The following is a 15,896-nucleotide window of genomic DNA, read 5'->3' on the forward strand; positions in this document are numbered from 1 at the left end:
GCAAAGCCTGCAGTGACACTGGATTTGCTCATCCTTTGCATTCTGTGCATGGGGATCACAGAAGAGGAGCAAAGTCCTGACCTCAAGAATCAACTGGTGCCTCAAATTACTGGCTGACTTTGCATTGGTGTAACTCCTCCTTTGCCTTCTCCATGTGAAGAAAGAGTGAAGTGATTGAACCGTGGCCTTTAGGCAGTGGCTCAGTTGATTCCCTGCACTTTCCTTTTTGAGAGTTGGGGCTTCCTGGAGAGGCTTCACTCAGGGCTCCATGAATGGGATGGGACAGCTTCATAGGCCAGATTTAATCCTTGAATCAGGTTCTCCATGTTTTAAGTCTTTGTAGGTCAAAAGTAGAACCTTGAATTATTTAAATTATTTATAAACTGCATCCCATGTTTAAAAACCCTGAAAAGATTTACAGTAAATGATAAGTCAGTGATATTATGAATTAAAGGCTGTGCAAGACTAGCCTTAAATCAGTTAATAGTGGGAAAAGTCAAGATAAACAGATCAGGGTTTAATATCAGAAGCAACTGATGGCTGGCATATTGCTGGTGAGAGGACCTTTCAGAGTAGGCCACCACATAAAAGTATTGTTACTGTGTAGCCTCCAGTGGAACTCTGCATGATGTGGCATAGACAACAAGCCCCTCCAAAGACCATGGTGCTTTAAGATGTCTGCATAGATGGAAGACTATTTTATAAGTAGCATGGTCCGGCTTTGGGCTTCATTTGTCAATAAACAGTACCTTGAACCTGATTCTGCAGCAAATCAGAAGTCAGTGGAACTCTTCAGTGTTGACAGATGTGATACATACACAGGTGGGAAAGCTTTCCATTCCACAGCTTTGCTGCAGCTTCTGAGCCAACCTGAAACAACCTCACATAGCACAAATTATGGTAGTCTAGTCTCAAGGTTACACAATGCATACAGTTTAGTATCTATAACTATCCCTCACCAGGAATGTGTACAGCTGGCATAAGAACAGAAACTAGTAAAAGATGCTTCTTGCCATGGAGGTCTCCGGTGTCAACAAGGAATGTTAGAGCAGCCCCAAACTGTGTATCAATTCCATCAAGAGGGGGGTGCAACTTCATCCAGATTTCCAGGATCCAGGAGCCACCCATCCACAATGCCTCCATCTTATTGGGATTCACCGCCACTGCTCATAGAGTCCACCCACTGTATTCAGGCACAGTCTCTCCAAATGCAGATATAATTGAAAAATAGAGTTGGATCTCATCACATACTGATGACGCATAGAATGGTAGAGTTGGAAGGGGCCAGAAGGCCATTGGGTCCAGCCTCCTGTTCAGTGCAGGACTCCAAGTTAAACTGTCTTGAATGCCTCTAGTGTGGGACAGCCCACAACCTCCTGGGTAATTGGTTCCATTGTCATACTGCTTTGATAGGAAATTTTTTGTGAGATCTAGTCAAAATCTGACTTCCTGTAACTTGAGCCCATTATTCCATGCCCTGCATTCTGGGATGATCAAGAAGAGATCCTGTCCTTCCTCTTTGTGATAGCTTTTCAAGTACTTGTAGAGCTGCTATATCTCCCCTCAGTCTTCTCTTTTCAAGGTTAAACATGCCCAGACAACTTTTGTTAATACCCCTAATGTCTGCTTGCAATGGCTTCAACCCTGTGTATTATTTCCTTTTTCTCTCTCTTTCCATACAAATAAAGGGGCTTGGGTGATGCTTGAAGGATTGTTTCTTCCAAGCCGGATGATTCCTTGGTGTACTCCTAGCTCCTCCTCTTATAGACAATCAAGTTGGACACCTCCTTTGTGTGCTGTTCTAATTATGTGTTGTGCAAAGTGAAGGTATCTGACTAGCCTTGAAAGTACCTTTAAGCATTGCTCACCGTCAATAACTGAGATGACTCAGGTGGTACTTGTATGATCTCCTGCATACACCAACAGAAAGCACAAATGTAGCACAGCACACTGCTCCCTCAATTTATCTCCAGACCTCCTGCCCAAGCCCCCAGTAGCTTCCAGGAGAGGTGGGCTGGACTTGGAATTAGAGTAGGCAATATCTGTTGAAAGAGCTACTGATCCATGAGCCAAATGAGGAATCACTCCAGATTGGGCCCATGGGCTGGATATTATTAATTCCTGGTACATATGTCAAATAGTACTGTCAACAAACTAGCCCCTTCTGGCACCCCAAAGCACAATTGCCAGAGGACTGAGCTACCAGGAGTCCAGTGTTCTTCTCTGAACCCTACCTTTTAGATAGCAGTGACACAATTGTAAAACAGTGCTCCCAATTCTCAGTCCAATTTCTGAGAAATTGAGTAAGAGTTAACAGGGTTGTCTTTCTTCTGTTCCTATTTTGATAAAGGTTTTCCTTCAGGCCAGTGAAGGCCACTTCTGTTCCATATACAGGCCAGAACCCAAACTGGAACACTGCCACCACATTTTTGAGCCACTTGCTCAGAAAAGAGTTCTCAGTGACTAGGTGATAGTTGATACAAGCCTCTGAATCCAATTAGGCTTTTTCAGGAGTGATTATTTCACCACATCTTTTAGTGTAGTGGCTAGATGTTAAAAAGCATAGGCAACAAACTAAAGCCCTGCAAAGTACCACAGATCAAAGACCAAGGGGCTGTGCAGTCAACCCTTAGCATCAAATTCTGGGAATTCTCAGTTATATTGGACTGAAACCACTGTGAAACAGTGTCTCCAAGTTTCCTATCCTCCAGATATTCTACAAGGATACAATGGTATTGTATACTGCTGAGAGATCCAACAGAACCAGCAGGGACACATTCTCCTGTCTGGATCCTTGTGTAGGCCATCTGTCAAGGCTATTTCTGTCACAAAACTGAGTGTGAATCCATCATTAAATAAAAGAATTAGAATGCAGTGTATATTGTAGGCATATACAATACTCAAATTCAAGATGCATTAATATTGTGACTGTATGAGACTGTTTCTTCCTAAATCATACACTGATCTTTGGTTACTATAAATTTTGTGGCTGCAGTTTTTTCTTCTTTCTCAGATGGTAAAAACTGAGAAACGTGTTTGGATAGCATAGGCTGTAGCTAGTGGTAGCACTCTTTCTCAGGCCCACTTTCTCTAATACTAGGTATATTTGCAATTTTGTTTGTATAAAACTAAGACATGGCTGCAGTCTTATGTGCATATACCTGCAGGTAAGGTATGTGCACAAACCTCTACAGACTTGCATGGATTTTACTTCCTAATAAGCATGCATAACTTTGGTTTGTATATTTTACAGACATACTGAATACTACAATTTTATATTCTAGCTGTGATATAAATGAAGTGTTTACATTGTTAAAGCTGTACAATCAGTGTATGTTAAGAATAAGTGCTAGGTGTGGCATTGAAGTAGAATGAAGCAAGCAAGCAAGCAAAGGAAGGAAGGAAGGAAGAAAATTATTGCATATATTCCAATTCTCACTGTCCAGTTTTTCCATGGCTTCAGTATTTCTGGAAATGTTACATATCTAATAGTTATTGCCACTGTTAAGGTCAGAATAGTGTAATATAAAGCTATGGTTGCATGGTCACATTACTCCTCCAAACTTACATGGAATTCCCCATTATCCTCCTCTACTGTCCATGATTAGGCATTCTCTTAACTAGATTAGCAATACTTAGGTGCAATCCTAATGAGGGTAGAGAAAATTGAGGTGAGGGAATTCCTGAAAGAAGAAGAGAGGGACAAGTAGCAGATGTTCCTGTGGCTTTCTCATGATTCCTAAACTCAGAATTCATAATCCAACCCGAAGTATATATTTTCTTCCAGAATTGTTCATGATTAACCCATTGTTAAACCATAATGCAGGGCTCACATGTAGCTCCCATGATTCAACAACAGCACATTATCAACTCATATTCTGGGTTGTTGTTATGTGCAAACCAGTTTCCTTAATCTGCAAGTGGTATTAACATTAGGAGCAATGATTGTTGCAAGCCATAGGTTTCACATAATACTGCGGCTTCTCACTTAGACCATGAGCAGTGCAGCAAGCATTTCTGCACATCAGCGCATTGCATAATATCAGTGGTGGTGGTTTAACAAAGTATAACTTTTTGTTAATTAAGTGAGATTTTCATTGTGGTTTATGTTCTGATTTAGCTATGCTTTAGTGGATACTCATGTAAGGTCTCATTAATGATACAGCTGAAAAATAGTTTGATCTGGATCTATCTAGAAAACCCTTATAACTAACATAGGTTTTGACATCTGTTTGATATCTTCTTTCTAGGCTATGGAAACTGGAACTCAGGCGCAAATAGAGGCAAGTACCATGGATCTTAATGGAGTATTAATACACATTTAACTAAACCATGTAATACTGAAATAATCAGATTTTCTACAGGTTCAGTGTATTTTCTTTTCATAACATCTGCTGCATGAGTCTTTTTCCATTGTTTAGATTTATGTTGCAATACCTGCCTCTGTCTGAGAGTAAAACCACTACAAATGTTTATGTATGACAGATCTTTGATAATCTGCATATTGAATATAGACAGCAGTTTATCACTTTCCTTTTCCTACATGCTATCTATAAGATAATAGTAACAAGTAATATTAACAGTCCAGTCCTATGCATATTTACTCAGAAGTGTCCTAATTACTTAACTGGGAGTTACAAGAAGGTGTACATTAGATTGAAACCAAATTCTGCTTGCTTTCCTAGCTGTTTTCTAAATATGAAAGAGGAGCAAAGCCTCTTAGATTGTAACAATTGTTTCACGAGAATTTATTCTTAGGATGTGATCCTGTGCACAGTTGGAAGTAAGCCCAACTGTGGGACTTACTTTCCAGTGAACATGCATAGGATTGCAGTGCTTTTTAATTATGAAATAGTTCAGATCATATGTTCATCTACATCTTTAGGAGACAGTACAAAAACAATGGAGTACATAAATAATGTAGAAGGCATGGTGAACCAGGTCTGAATTTGTTTGGAATATCTTCCAGATTAAACTGGACTTAAGTAATTTTGCTGAGTGTTCTGTAGTGAGATGACTTGAATGTGACCAGACCTGCTCACTTGATTAAATTTTATTTTACTGGCTGTGATGAATTTGCCTTTCCTTCCTTGTAAGTTTTAGTTCTTAATGAGTGTCCTTCGTTTTAGGCCTGGGTTAAGCTGAAACATGGTATCATACATCCTATTTTTTCTTGATTTATGTTCTTGTGCCAAGTGTGAAAGGGACTTGGGTGGCTATCAGTCCATTCAGTTGTGCATTGTATATGTTGGCAACTGTAGAATGTGGAAAGTATTGACTGCCCCCCGTGGAAATGTTGCCCACATCCTGAAAAGAAATGAATCAGTTCTCTAAGATCCAGTTAATTTACAGATGTATATCCCCATGCACATGATAAATTATTTAACATGCTTATTTATTATGTTTCTATATGTCCCAGTAATCAAAGTTTATGGGGTAGCTCATATAACAGAGCTTAAGACCATAGAATGAAATAATAAGGCAACCTAAGAACTTCAAGCATTTAAAACTGTGATCTAAAGTAAATATTAAATATTAAAAATGTAATAAAAGTGCTAAAATCTAAAGAAAACACAGATTGTTGTTGTTGTTCTTTTAATGAGGGTCTAAAAATCCTGGGAAAATTAGCACTTCTTTTCCTGATACCAGAAAGACCACAGCATAGGCACTAGGATAGCTTCTCTGTGGAGGGCATTTCATGGCTGAGAAAAGGCCCTCTGTTCAGTAGCTACTTATCTCAGTTTACAGGCATATCTGCAGAAGTGCCTCTCAAAATGATGTTTGCGTACAGAGAGGGGTGTGTGACTATATCTATCTATGAGACAATCCCTCATACCTGTTCCCAAGAAGTTTAGCGTTTTCAAGGTAAATAGCACCTTGATTTGGGCAAGAAATGGACCAGAAGCCACTGCAGATCACAAAGCCCTGATATAATATGATATCTCACTGCCCTAGTTGAAGCTGAAGCTTCTGGACTGTTTTCAAAAGCCGCTTAATGTGCAATGCATTGTACTGTATATACCGGCATATACCAACACTCAAACTCAATATAGTGATGCAAAAGTCATCAAGGGGGTGTCTTATATGCCAGGTGAAAGATTTTCATCCTATTAAATTAATCATCAGGATATTAAAAGATCAGGATAAGTATTAAAATAATAGTATTTACAAGATCATTTTTATTAATAATCATAAAATTCTTACTGGTATGTACCAATACCAAAGTAACCAAGTATACTGGATAATTTGCTTAGTCTTCCAAATTGAGGAGGTCTTCAATGGCATTTTCAGTTTAATTTTGTAGGTTATCAGTCTGGCTCCAGGAAACTATGTTCTTCATGTCTTTCATCGTCATCACTGTTCCAAAGGAGGTCATCTTCACTTCTGTCCATTATGTTAGATATTCTGCACTTAAATGATGTAATAACACTTTCCGCTTTAACTTTGTCCCACATGGTTATTGCAAAATTGCACAAAAGGTAGAGTGGTGGAGTGCTCATCAATCCTCCTTTAGTGAATGATTTCTCAGCAGACATCATCCTGTTATTCCAATCTTTATGCTTATCGTTTTAAAAAGGTTTATTTAAGAACACATCTAATGGCTGCAAGACTGAAGTCAATCCTCCTGGTATAACAGCCATTTTAGTTTTATTTTCTGCCAGTTCAGTTTTTGTAGCATCCATGTGTGACTACAAAACATATCCCATACTAGTAAACTAGTATTTTTCTGAAACATTCTTCCTGGTTGCTTGTTCCACATGTTATTAATTCACAGTTTGACTCCGTTCTCATTCATCAATCCGTCCTTTTTCATGAAAATGAATGAAAACTCCAGCAGGAAAATTGTGGGGTCTAGTCTTTGACCTGAACATAACCATCAGTTTTAACTTCCTGCCATCAGCCCTGAAAGACAATACCACTGTAAACCTATGTTTTTCATGTCCTGTAATTTCTCTTAGCATGATTTTGGAACCTAAGATTTCCATAGACGTCACTGCTTATCATGTCAAAGTTCATTGGAGTTTTGACCTTGTTCCAGTGTTTAAAATGCTAGTTTCATATTGTTGCCTTAAATAAATGTATAAAATTAATAACTTTATGATCAAGATCTGGTAGACGTTTCTGAGAAATTCTTGGTTTTTGCCTAGTTACAAGATTTTTTCTATTCCTGAACCGGCCACACTATCCAGAGGTTGACTTAAAATCCTTTTCTTTGCCTAGATTCAGTCTTGATCACTTTAGAGCATACAATCTGGTCATGCTTCTTGTTCTGATGTAACCTTGTTGCCTTTGTTCAAGCATCCATTCTGCAACTTGATACTCCAGTTTTGGCCAACATGTGACTCCACTTTTCATAGTACATTTATTCTTGAAAATTTTCCTTACTTTGTCTTCATTCTTTCTCCAGTCTCAGAACTATCTTCTCAGTAACATCAAACCTTCTAGCTACATTATAGTTATTAGACTGTTTTGCAATTTCAATAATCTTTAGGTTAAAACAAGCATCATATTTTCTTCCTTTGTGGAGATCCATAGTATAGGGTGAAAAAGAAAGTGTACAAAACTTTATCTAGACACAGATCGCATAGAGATGAGCCAAGGCATATAGAGGACAAACATGAGCTTGAGTGAAATTTGAGAGGTAAGGAGAATATTAGTAAGAATATGGTAATGTGATGTTGCAAGAGTCTAGGCTCTTCCAGCAGACAAATACCTGTACAGTGGTACCTCGGTTCACAAACGCCTCAGTTCACGACCAAATTGGGTCAGAAATAGAAATTTCAGAAAAATTATGCATCAGGTCGCGAACTCCGCATTGGGTGACAATCATGATCACACCCATCTTCCCTGCTTGGGTGCGATCATAGTTGTGCTGTGGGGGGAGATGGCCGCGATTGTGCCCGTCTTACCTGCCCAAGTGCGACCGCGATCGCGCCCATCTATGGACGCGCAATTATGACTGTGCTCGGGGGGGAGATGGCTGCGGTTGTGCTCATAGTGGGGGGGAGGTGGGTGGTTTTGGTGGGTGGGGGGGGGGGATGGCCGCAATCTTTGTTGTTCTTTGTTACTTTGTTGTTTTTTGTCACTTTGTTTCAATTTTTTATGATAAAAAATGGTTACAGAATGGATTAACCTTATTTACATTGAACGTTATGGGAAAATTTGACTTGGCTTACAATCAGTTTGGGTTGTGGAATGGATTAAGTTCGTGAGCCAAGGTACCACTGTATATACTTACATATAAGATCATCCCTCAAACCAGAAATACCAAAGGAAAAATTGGGGGTTATTTTATATACCTGAGATATGACAAATACCAGGAAAACATGTCAAAATATTGACCTTATCTTTTCTTACAGCACACAGGTATATATGGTAATAATCCAAACAACGATTACCACAGCACAGATAACTAGAATTAGGTTATCTCTGTCTAGATAGAGTTGCAGTTGATTTGGCAGCCTCAACTGATAAAAATGTTTCGTAGCACTAAGGCCACCTGTGCTCCCAAGAGCAATGGAGCACCATGGAGTGGTTTGCCATCAAATTTCAGTGTCATTTTTAAAAATCTGTGATGCCCTGCTGAGAGCAGCTCATGGGGAGCTGGCAGTCTCCCTCAATTGCTCACACTACCTTTAGGGGGAATATAACCCCTTTTGGAACAGATTGAACATCAGTTAGCTAAGTAGGTGAAACACTGACGGTAATTCTGTCTTGTGTGGATTGAATATCATTTTCTTGTTCCTTATGCAGTCCACTAGCACACCCAGGTCACCCATTACCACATTCAGAACAGCTACTCTCTCACCTTGAGTTGATGAAAAGGAGAGATCAACTTGCACATTGGTGACTCTTCAGTCAACTCTCCCACTGGTTTTATGTATATGTTGAATACAGCAGGAAATTAGAATGCTGTGGAACCCTGTTGCATATCTTCTAGGGACAGAAAAATATCTTTGCAATGCCAACTTCTAGAATTGACCATCCAAGTAGGAATGGAACCAGCAAATTGCAGTACCAAATCCACCTCAGATATGAAGGCTTCCATAGCTTATGGCAGGGGTGTCCAAACTTTTTGCAAGGAGGGCCAGATTTGGTGAGGTGAAAATGTGTGGGGGCCGACCATTCAGCCTGACATTCTTTGAACCATTAACATTAAATGCAAATGAACTATTTTATGAAAGACTAAACAAATAACTACACTAATGTGAAGGGTGATACTGAGATCTCGACTGCATTATATAGGCCAGGTCTGGCTCAAAAACAGTGGTTTTGATGCGCAAGATGTCACGCAGGTGAAAGTCACTTAGTTTTGTCCTCATGCGGTTCTTGTTCATAACCAAGAATGTCTTCTCGCACAAGTATGTCGAACCAAACAAGTTCAGCATTTTCTTAGCAAATGTTCGCATCTCTTGGAACCTGTCTTTATCCAGCTGGTAGTAAAAGTTGACAAGAGGGAGCTGTTGGTGCCAACTGCGACACTCGGCGTCACACTGCAGCTCAATGAGCTCCAGCTGCAGGTGGTCTGGAGCGTCATCAGGGTCCACAGAGAAAGGAGATGAAAAAAGCATGATCTCCTTTTCAATAGCTGCAAAATCCCGAAAGTGCTGTTGAAACTCCTCAGCCAGAGATGAGATGTCTGCTTCATACCTCCTTATTTGCGCACTCATATTATTCTGTGGAAAACTGGTCATTTTTTCCTGCGATGGGAAATGTGTGGTATTGGGCTGCGTTTGTGACAGGTGCCTTTGGAAAAGTAGCAGCTTGGTCCCAAAGGCTTTGATATGTGAGTACAGTTGGCTTACCACTGCATTTTGCCCCTGAAGGCTTGTGTTCAGCATGTTCAGATGTCGTGTTATGTTAACTAAAAATCCAAAATCAGCCAGCCAAACAGGATTAGATAGCTCTGGCATCGGTTGTTCCTTTTTTGCCAAGAATTGTCCGATTTCCTCCTTAAGAGAGTAGAAGCGCTGCAGTGCAGACCCCCAACTGAGCCATCTTACCTTGTTGTGATACACAACATCTCCGTATTCAGCCTGGATGTCGAATAGAAACTGTTGAAACTGGTGGTGGCACAGGACTTTGGAGCGAATATAATTAATAGCCTTCATCACTGGTTTCATAACATGATCATATTTCAGATGTTTGGCACAGAGAACTTGTTGGTGAATAATACAGTGGAGTTTTGTAGCTTTGCCTCCTTCTTCGCTGACTTTGTTACAGACTAGGGTTGATAATCCACTTCGCTCACCAGCCATGGCAGGTGCACCATCCATAATAATCCCAGTGACTTTATTCCACAGTAGTTTCATGTCATCTATGGCAGAACAAACAGAAACAAATCTGTTCCTCTTGTTTGGTCCTTAAGGCTCTGGAGGTCAAGTAGCTCTTCACTCACGTTCATGTCATTGTCCACTCCTCTCAAAAAAATCAATAACTGAGCGGTGTCAGATGCATCCGTGCTTTCGTCACAGGCTAACGAAAAAAGGTCAAACTCCACTCCTTTTGCCTGTAACTGTCTCTTAATATCAGATGAAATGTCTTCAGTTCTCCGTACCACAGTGTTACAAGCCGGGCAAACATTGGCAAACTCTTGCTGCTTCTCAGGACAAATTTTGTCCACCATTTTCATCACGCAGTCTTTAATAAATTCACCCTCAGTAAAAGGTTTGCAGTGCTTGGCAATCAGCGTTGCCACCTCGTAGCTCGCCTTTGTGGCATTTTCATTTGACTCACGGGCTCTTGTGAAAAAGCGCTGCTGTGCCGTTAAAGCAGCTTCCAGTTCCTTCAATTTTTCGCCGCGTTCGTTCCCAGTTAGCTTGTTGTAGTTAGCATGTTTCATCTGGTAGTGCCTCTTGATACTGAATTCCTTGAAAACAGCCACAATCTCTTGGCAAATTAGGCAGACACAGTTATTTCGTATTTCAGTGAAAAAATACTCCAATTTCCACTTGTCCTGGAAGCAGCGGCCCTTGCTGTCAACTTTCTTTTTTTTAGTTACAGTTGCCATTTTAGAAATGGGCACACAAGCCTTGTGTCGCAAGGGTCATGCACTGAGAGTGCTGACTCAGGTCTACTGCCATCTTCTGGTGAAATATAACCACCAGCCTTGAAGGAGCAGGAGGCAGCAGGGGACAGCTGCGGGAACCGCTGTGCAGTGAAGGGAAAAACGCCGGCCAGCGGGGATGAGTGACAGGCTGAGCCGGTGCAGAGAAGAGGCTGCAGGCTGCTTGAAATCTGAAAACGGGCCACAATTGGCCCCCGGGCTGGACTTTGGACATGCCTGGCTTATGGTATCAAAAGCTATTTTGATACCATTTTGACACCAAGAGAATTTACAGTGCTGCCCTTCCCCATCCCTTTCTCAGGAAAAGCTCATTCCACAAAGTGTCCTAGACAGTTTCCATTGTTAAAGAGTTTCCAGTCAAAGAGAAAGACTTGAAATCCAATTGAAATGAAGCTAGATAATCATTTGCATTCAAGTATGTCTGTACTTGGCTGGCAGTCACCCACTTAAGCACTTTGCCTTGTTAACATCTTGTGGGGCTTCTTCAGGATAGCTTTAATTACCACCTCTTTTGAAGGAAGTATCTTCTCCTTTAAAATTAACCCATACTGCCTTGTAGTATGAGTGACATCCATTCCCTGTTATTTATTTATGCATTTGTTACATTTAGATCCTGCTTTGTCTTCAACAGTCCAAGGCTACATTCGCGATCCTCTTTGCTTTTTATCCTCACAACAGCCCTGTAATGTAGGTTGGCCCAAAGTCATTCAGGGAGCTTCATGGCCAAGTATGGATTTGAACCTGGATCTTCATGGTCCCAGTACAAGTCTCTAACCACTACCAGTGGGCACATTTGAAAATCTGAGAACCAGATTTGGGCGCTACCATAAAATGTCTGTCCTGAGGATGTGGCTAGTCACACAATGACTGCTGGCATGACAAGTGGCTCACTAACTAAAAATGAGGTAAAGAAGTGTTTAGTGAGGGTAGAGATGGTAAGTAGTTTGATGGAACAGGGAAATAGCAAGGAAAAGAGGTAACAAGGAAAGAAAGGACAAGGCTAGAAAAGGAAAAACTATCCTAACTTCCTCAAATGTTTTTATTTAAAATGCATATATTTGAAGGTGGCAGGGAGTAGAAAGTTTTTTGGTCACTGTTGAAGATCCTGGTGAGGACCACACTACATTGAGCATCCCTGCAATATATATACTGTCTTTATATATTGCCTTTATATTGAATAAGTAATAGTGGCAGGGTGGATTTGATTTAAATCACAATTTAAAACACTAGTCACTAAGACTAGATTTAAATCATGGTTTTGCACGCATGCCTGCCTTACCCATATAGAGGAACTTCAATAAAATGTTCCCAAACTGGATTTCTTTTACAGCCTGCTGCCATTACAGGTTTTCTTCTCCAGAGAAAGAATAATATGATAAACCTTAGACTATACACAAAAAGAGTCAAAGGCTTGTGGAATATTCCGCTCAAAAACTTTCATTTTTGCTGCTTGCCTCCCCCTTCTCCCACTAGCTTCTTGTGCAGATCTATTCCACTCCCAACAATCTTCTTTTATTCATTGATTTTTTGAAACTTAGAACTTGAGAGGTAAGAGGTTGATTCTGTGTACATAGTTTTGCAAAGGAACAATGGGATTAAAGACTTTTTCTAAACACTGTATGTTTGTTTTATGATTTTTGCTGTAAAGAGGCATGTGATCTCTGCAGACACAAATTCACAGTTTTGAAAACTGAAAACTGAAAACCAAGCATCTTTGATAATATCTTCCAGGCAGAAAAATTGCCCAATAATCTTAAACCTCTAGAAGAGCATGACATTGCATGAATATACAACCTCATGCTACATAATTAAAAACACATCCATATTTCATGATGAATAACCTTTGGACAATAATCTATCTTAAATAGAAAACTATTTTAGATGGATTTTCCTCAAAAAACAATTTATTTTAAAAAATCCAATTTAAATCCAATTTAAATTTTTAAAAATTATTTTTTAAATCATTGGTTTTTATCCATTCTGCATAGTAGGCAAGGGTGATCTATTGTGCCCACAAACCTTATCTGAATCCTCCATCTCTGCACAACTTTACTGATGGAACTGCATTAAGGGTAGAGTCCTAGATTTGTTGCATATGTCCAGCATTATGTCAGAAATTTCTTGCAAACTTTCTCAGCATGCTGCCATTGTTTCCATCATTTCTGGCCCAGATTGCAGCAGGTTGCAAATTAATCAGAAAACGTGTGCTGAGTGACTGAAAAAAAAGTAGCAGTGGTGGAAAAGAACTTTTTGATACTCTCAGTGCTCTAGAATAATGAACTCTTAACTTATTCTTCACAATGAGTTTTCTTCATTCCCTCAGGTTGGGTGCATCCAAAGCACTGCCCAGGTGTAGTTGACATCACTGCTGAGGTCAGTTCTGCACTCTACAGAGTGACCAGGGCTTTGCCTGGAGTACCAGCTGTACTAGCAGGATATCTACCCAGAACCATTTGGAATCTGTCAACTTCTGTGGGTAGACCATTTTGGTTGGTCTCGTGCTCCTGCAAAGAGGAAATGCTAAGAGTTTAAACCTGGCCATGAAGGCTGCTACCTTGCCTTTCTCTAAGCAATCTTTAAAGACCTAAAGTGCACTGTTTCTGTTTTAGCCTCCTATGGTCTTGTCCCTACATTTGCCTATACTGCATCATGGCTACTACAGTAGGCAGTAGTACTGCTGCCATTGCTGTGTTGGCTAAAAAGGAGGATTGGCTTTAGCAGGAAATGTGCTATGCATTGCTGTCACATAGATAAGGACACTGATTTCTTAAGTTTACATTAGCAGGAGATACGGACAAAGCTTGTCCCAAACATTTTGCTGTTAGGCACAGCTACTGCATCCCAGTGAGAATATCCCTGGTGCTGAGAACTTTGTGTTAGATGCTCATGATTAACAATCTACACTTATTGGAAAACTCACTGACTGCTTTTCCTTTCAGGTTACGAGGACTATAGTTATGGATATGGATACGGTCAGGATAACTCTGGCAATTATGGGTATGGTATGGCCACTTCAAACTCTTGGGAAATGCCTAATTCAGATACAGACATGAACTTTAACGCATCCACTGGCACCAGTGCTGATGATGTAATGTCAAAATTTAACCACCGCTTAGATATGGTATCTCATCTAGAAACTGACACGATGCAAGGAGGACATTATGGCTCAGGTGGAGACAGGTGAGTGTAGAGATGAAGGTGAAAAGGTTCAGTAATAGTTATAGACCAGGCTAGTTTCTGTTTCTGAAAGGTGTGTCAATCAAATATTATTATGCTGCTTCCTAAGAGCTACTCCCTTTGTTCTCTGGCTAATAGACTTGCACTTTGTCTCTTTTCTATATTCTTGATTGCAGAAAACTGTTGAAGGGCAAGGAGAATTGGATAAGTTGCAATTTTTTTCTGCTTGAGGTTTGAAAATGAGATGTTTGCATATGATGTTGAACAAAGAAAACTTGTTCATGCTTCAATTGTTCTAAAATAAGAGTGGGTTTTTGAAGCTTTTGTATAGCTTGCGAGTGACCTATTCAGAGACATTTCCAAGTTCCTTTAAAATTAATGGGATGTAAGTTTAGGTGAACACCATGGCTTACATTTTTGAGGATTCACCCCAGCAACTTAAACAGGAAAAAGGAATAAATAAGGAATAGCATAGAAACTTAGTTCACAGTTCATCCCCCAAAGTAATTGGCAAATAGCTAAAGGCACAATCATATGCATGTTTGGACAGAAGAAAGGCCTACAATTCCCAGTGTTCCCAGTCATGGGTCTGCTTTGTACCAAGCATGCATAGGAGTGCACCTAAAGCCATTTTTCATATGGAAAGAAAAACAATTTGGATTGTTGAAGTAAGTTGAGCTGAATATATGCTATAGTAAGGATGTTTTTAAAAGACTTGAAGAAAGAACTGCATCACATTTTAATCTGTAGTTTAAGGGTTTTCTTTCAAAGCAATATTGATTTAGGTGCTTCATATTTTACATTTTAGAGTGGTTTATAGTTTTATAGGTTGTCAGTAAATTGTTCTGTAGGTACATTTCTAGAGGTTGAGTGAAGATTAGTTGAGTTGCATGTGCAGTTTCTATTTGGAGACATTTATATTAAGAAATGTCAAGCAATCACTTATATACAAACTTGTTTTGCTTAATTTCTCACAGTCCAGTGGAATAGTGATAAGTGAGATATAACATTCTATGTTGTGTTGATATTGGTCATATACTATTAAATGTAGGTTACAGTGTGCCAGGGCATTAAAAGAATAATAATCCTATTCAGTAGTTTACTATATCATGACATTGATTTAACTTGTGTCACTAACATAAAACTAATAGATAGAGGTAACTAGAGAAATCCCTATGAATTTACATCTGTTTTTGTAATGTATTCACCCTTTGCACTTATGGTATTTTGTAGTATATACACTCAAGAAACAATATTTCTTGCCTTTAGAAAGCAAATTGTTGTAGGTAGTTGTGCCACGGTTGAGAGAACAGAGACTTTTTGTTTTTAGATTTCAGCTTTCCTGTTCCAGAACAGTTTTTAAACTTAAATTGTAGTAGATACTGATCCAGGTCATTAAACATTGTAAAGGGGCAACCCTGTGCACACTTTGAAGTTAGAGAAATTCATTTCTGATTAAACATGCATCTGCTAAGTTTTAGTATTGTCATACTGGAGGAATATTAACCCAGCACTTAATTTTACTTGAATTCAATGTAACGAGCCCAGATGAGCATGGGAGATAACATATAGCAGGATTCTGAAATAGATCTCTGTTTTAGAAAACAGTATAGAAAGGACAGATAACAGCAGTGAGAGTTGTAGTATGCTG

The 15,896-nt window shown here is 39.6% G+C and overlaps 1 protein-coding gene across 1 annotated transcript in view; it reads left to right on the top strand.

Moving 5' to 3' along the window:
* Positions 1 to 4,228: 4,228 nt before the first annotated feature.
* AKAP8L (A-kinase anchoring protein 8 like) overlaps positions 4,229 to 15,896 on the top strand; it is a gene marked incomplete at its 5' end in the record, with an annotated part of 31,196 nt that continues 19,528 nt past the window's right edge. The window contains 2 exons of the mRNA XM_044453638.1: positions 4,229 to 4,283; positions 14,008 to 14,248. Of these exons, the coding sequence (XP_044309573.1) occupies positions 4,229 to 4,283; positions 14,008 to 14,248 (296 nt within the window). The remainder of the gene's footprint in view (positions 4,284 to 14,007; positions 14,249 to 15,896) is intronic.

The sequence above is a fragment of the Varanus komodoensis genome, unplaced genomic scaffold, assembly GCF_004798865.1.
Source record: "Varanus komodoensis strain SLA01 unplaced genomic scaffold, ASM479886v1 scaffold7_1, whole genome shotgun sequence".
Taxonomy (NCBI): Eukaryota; Metazoa; Chordata; class Lepidosauria; order Squamata; family Varanidae; genus Varanus; species Varanus komodoensis.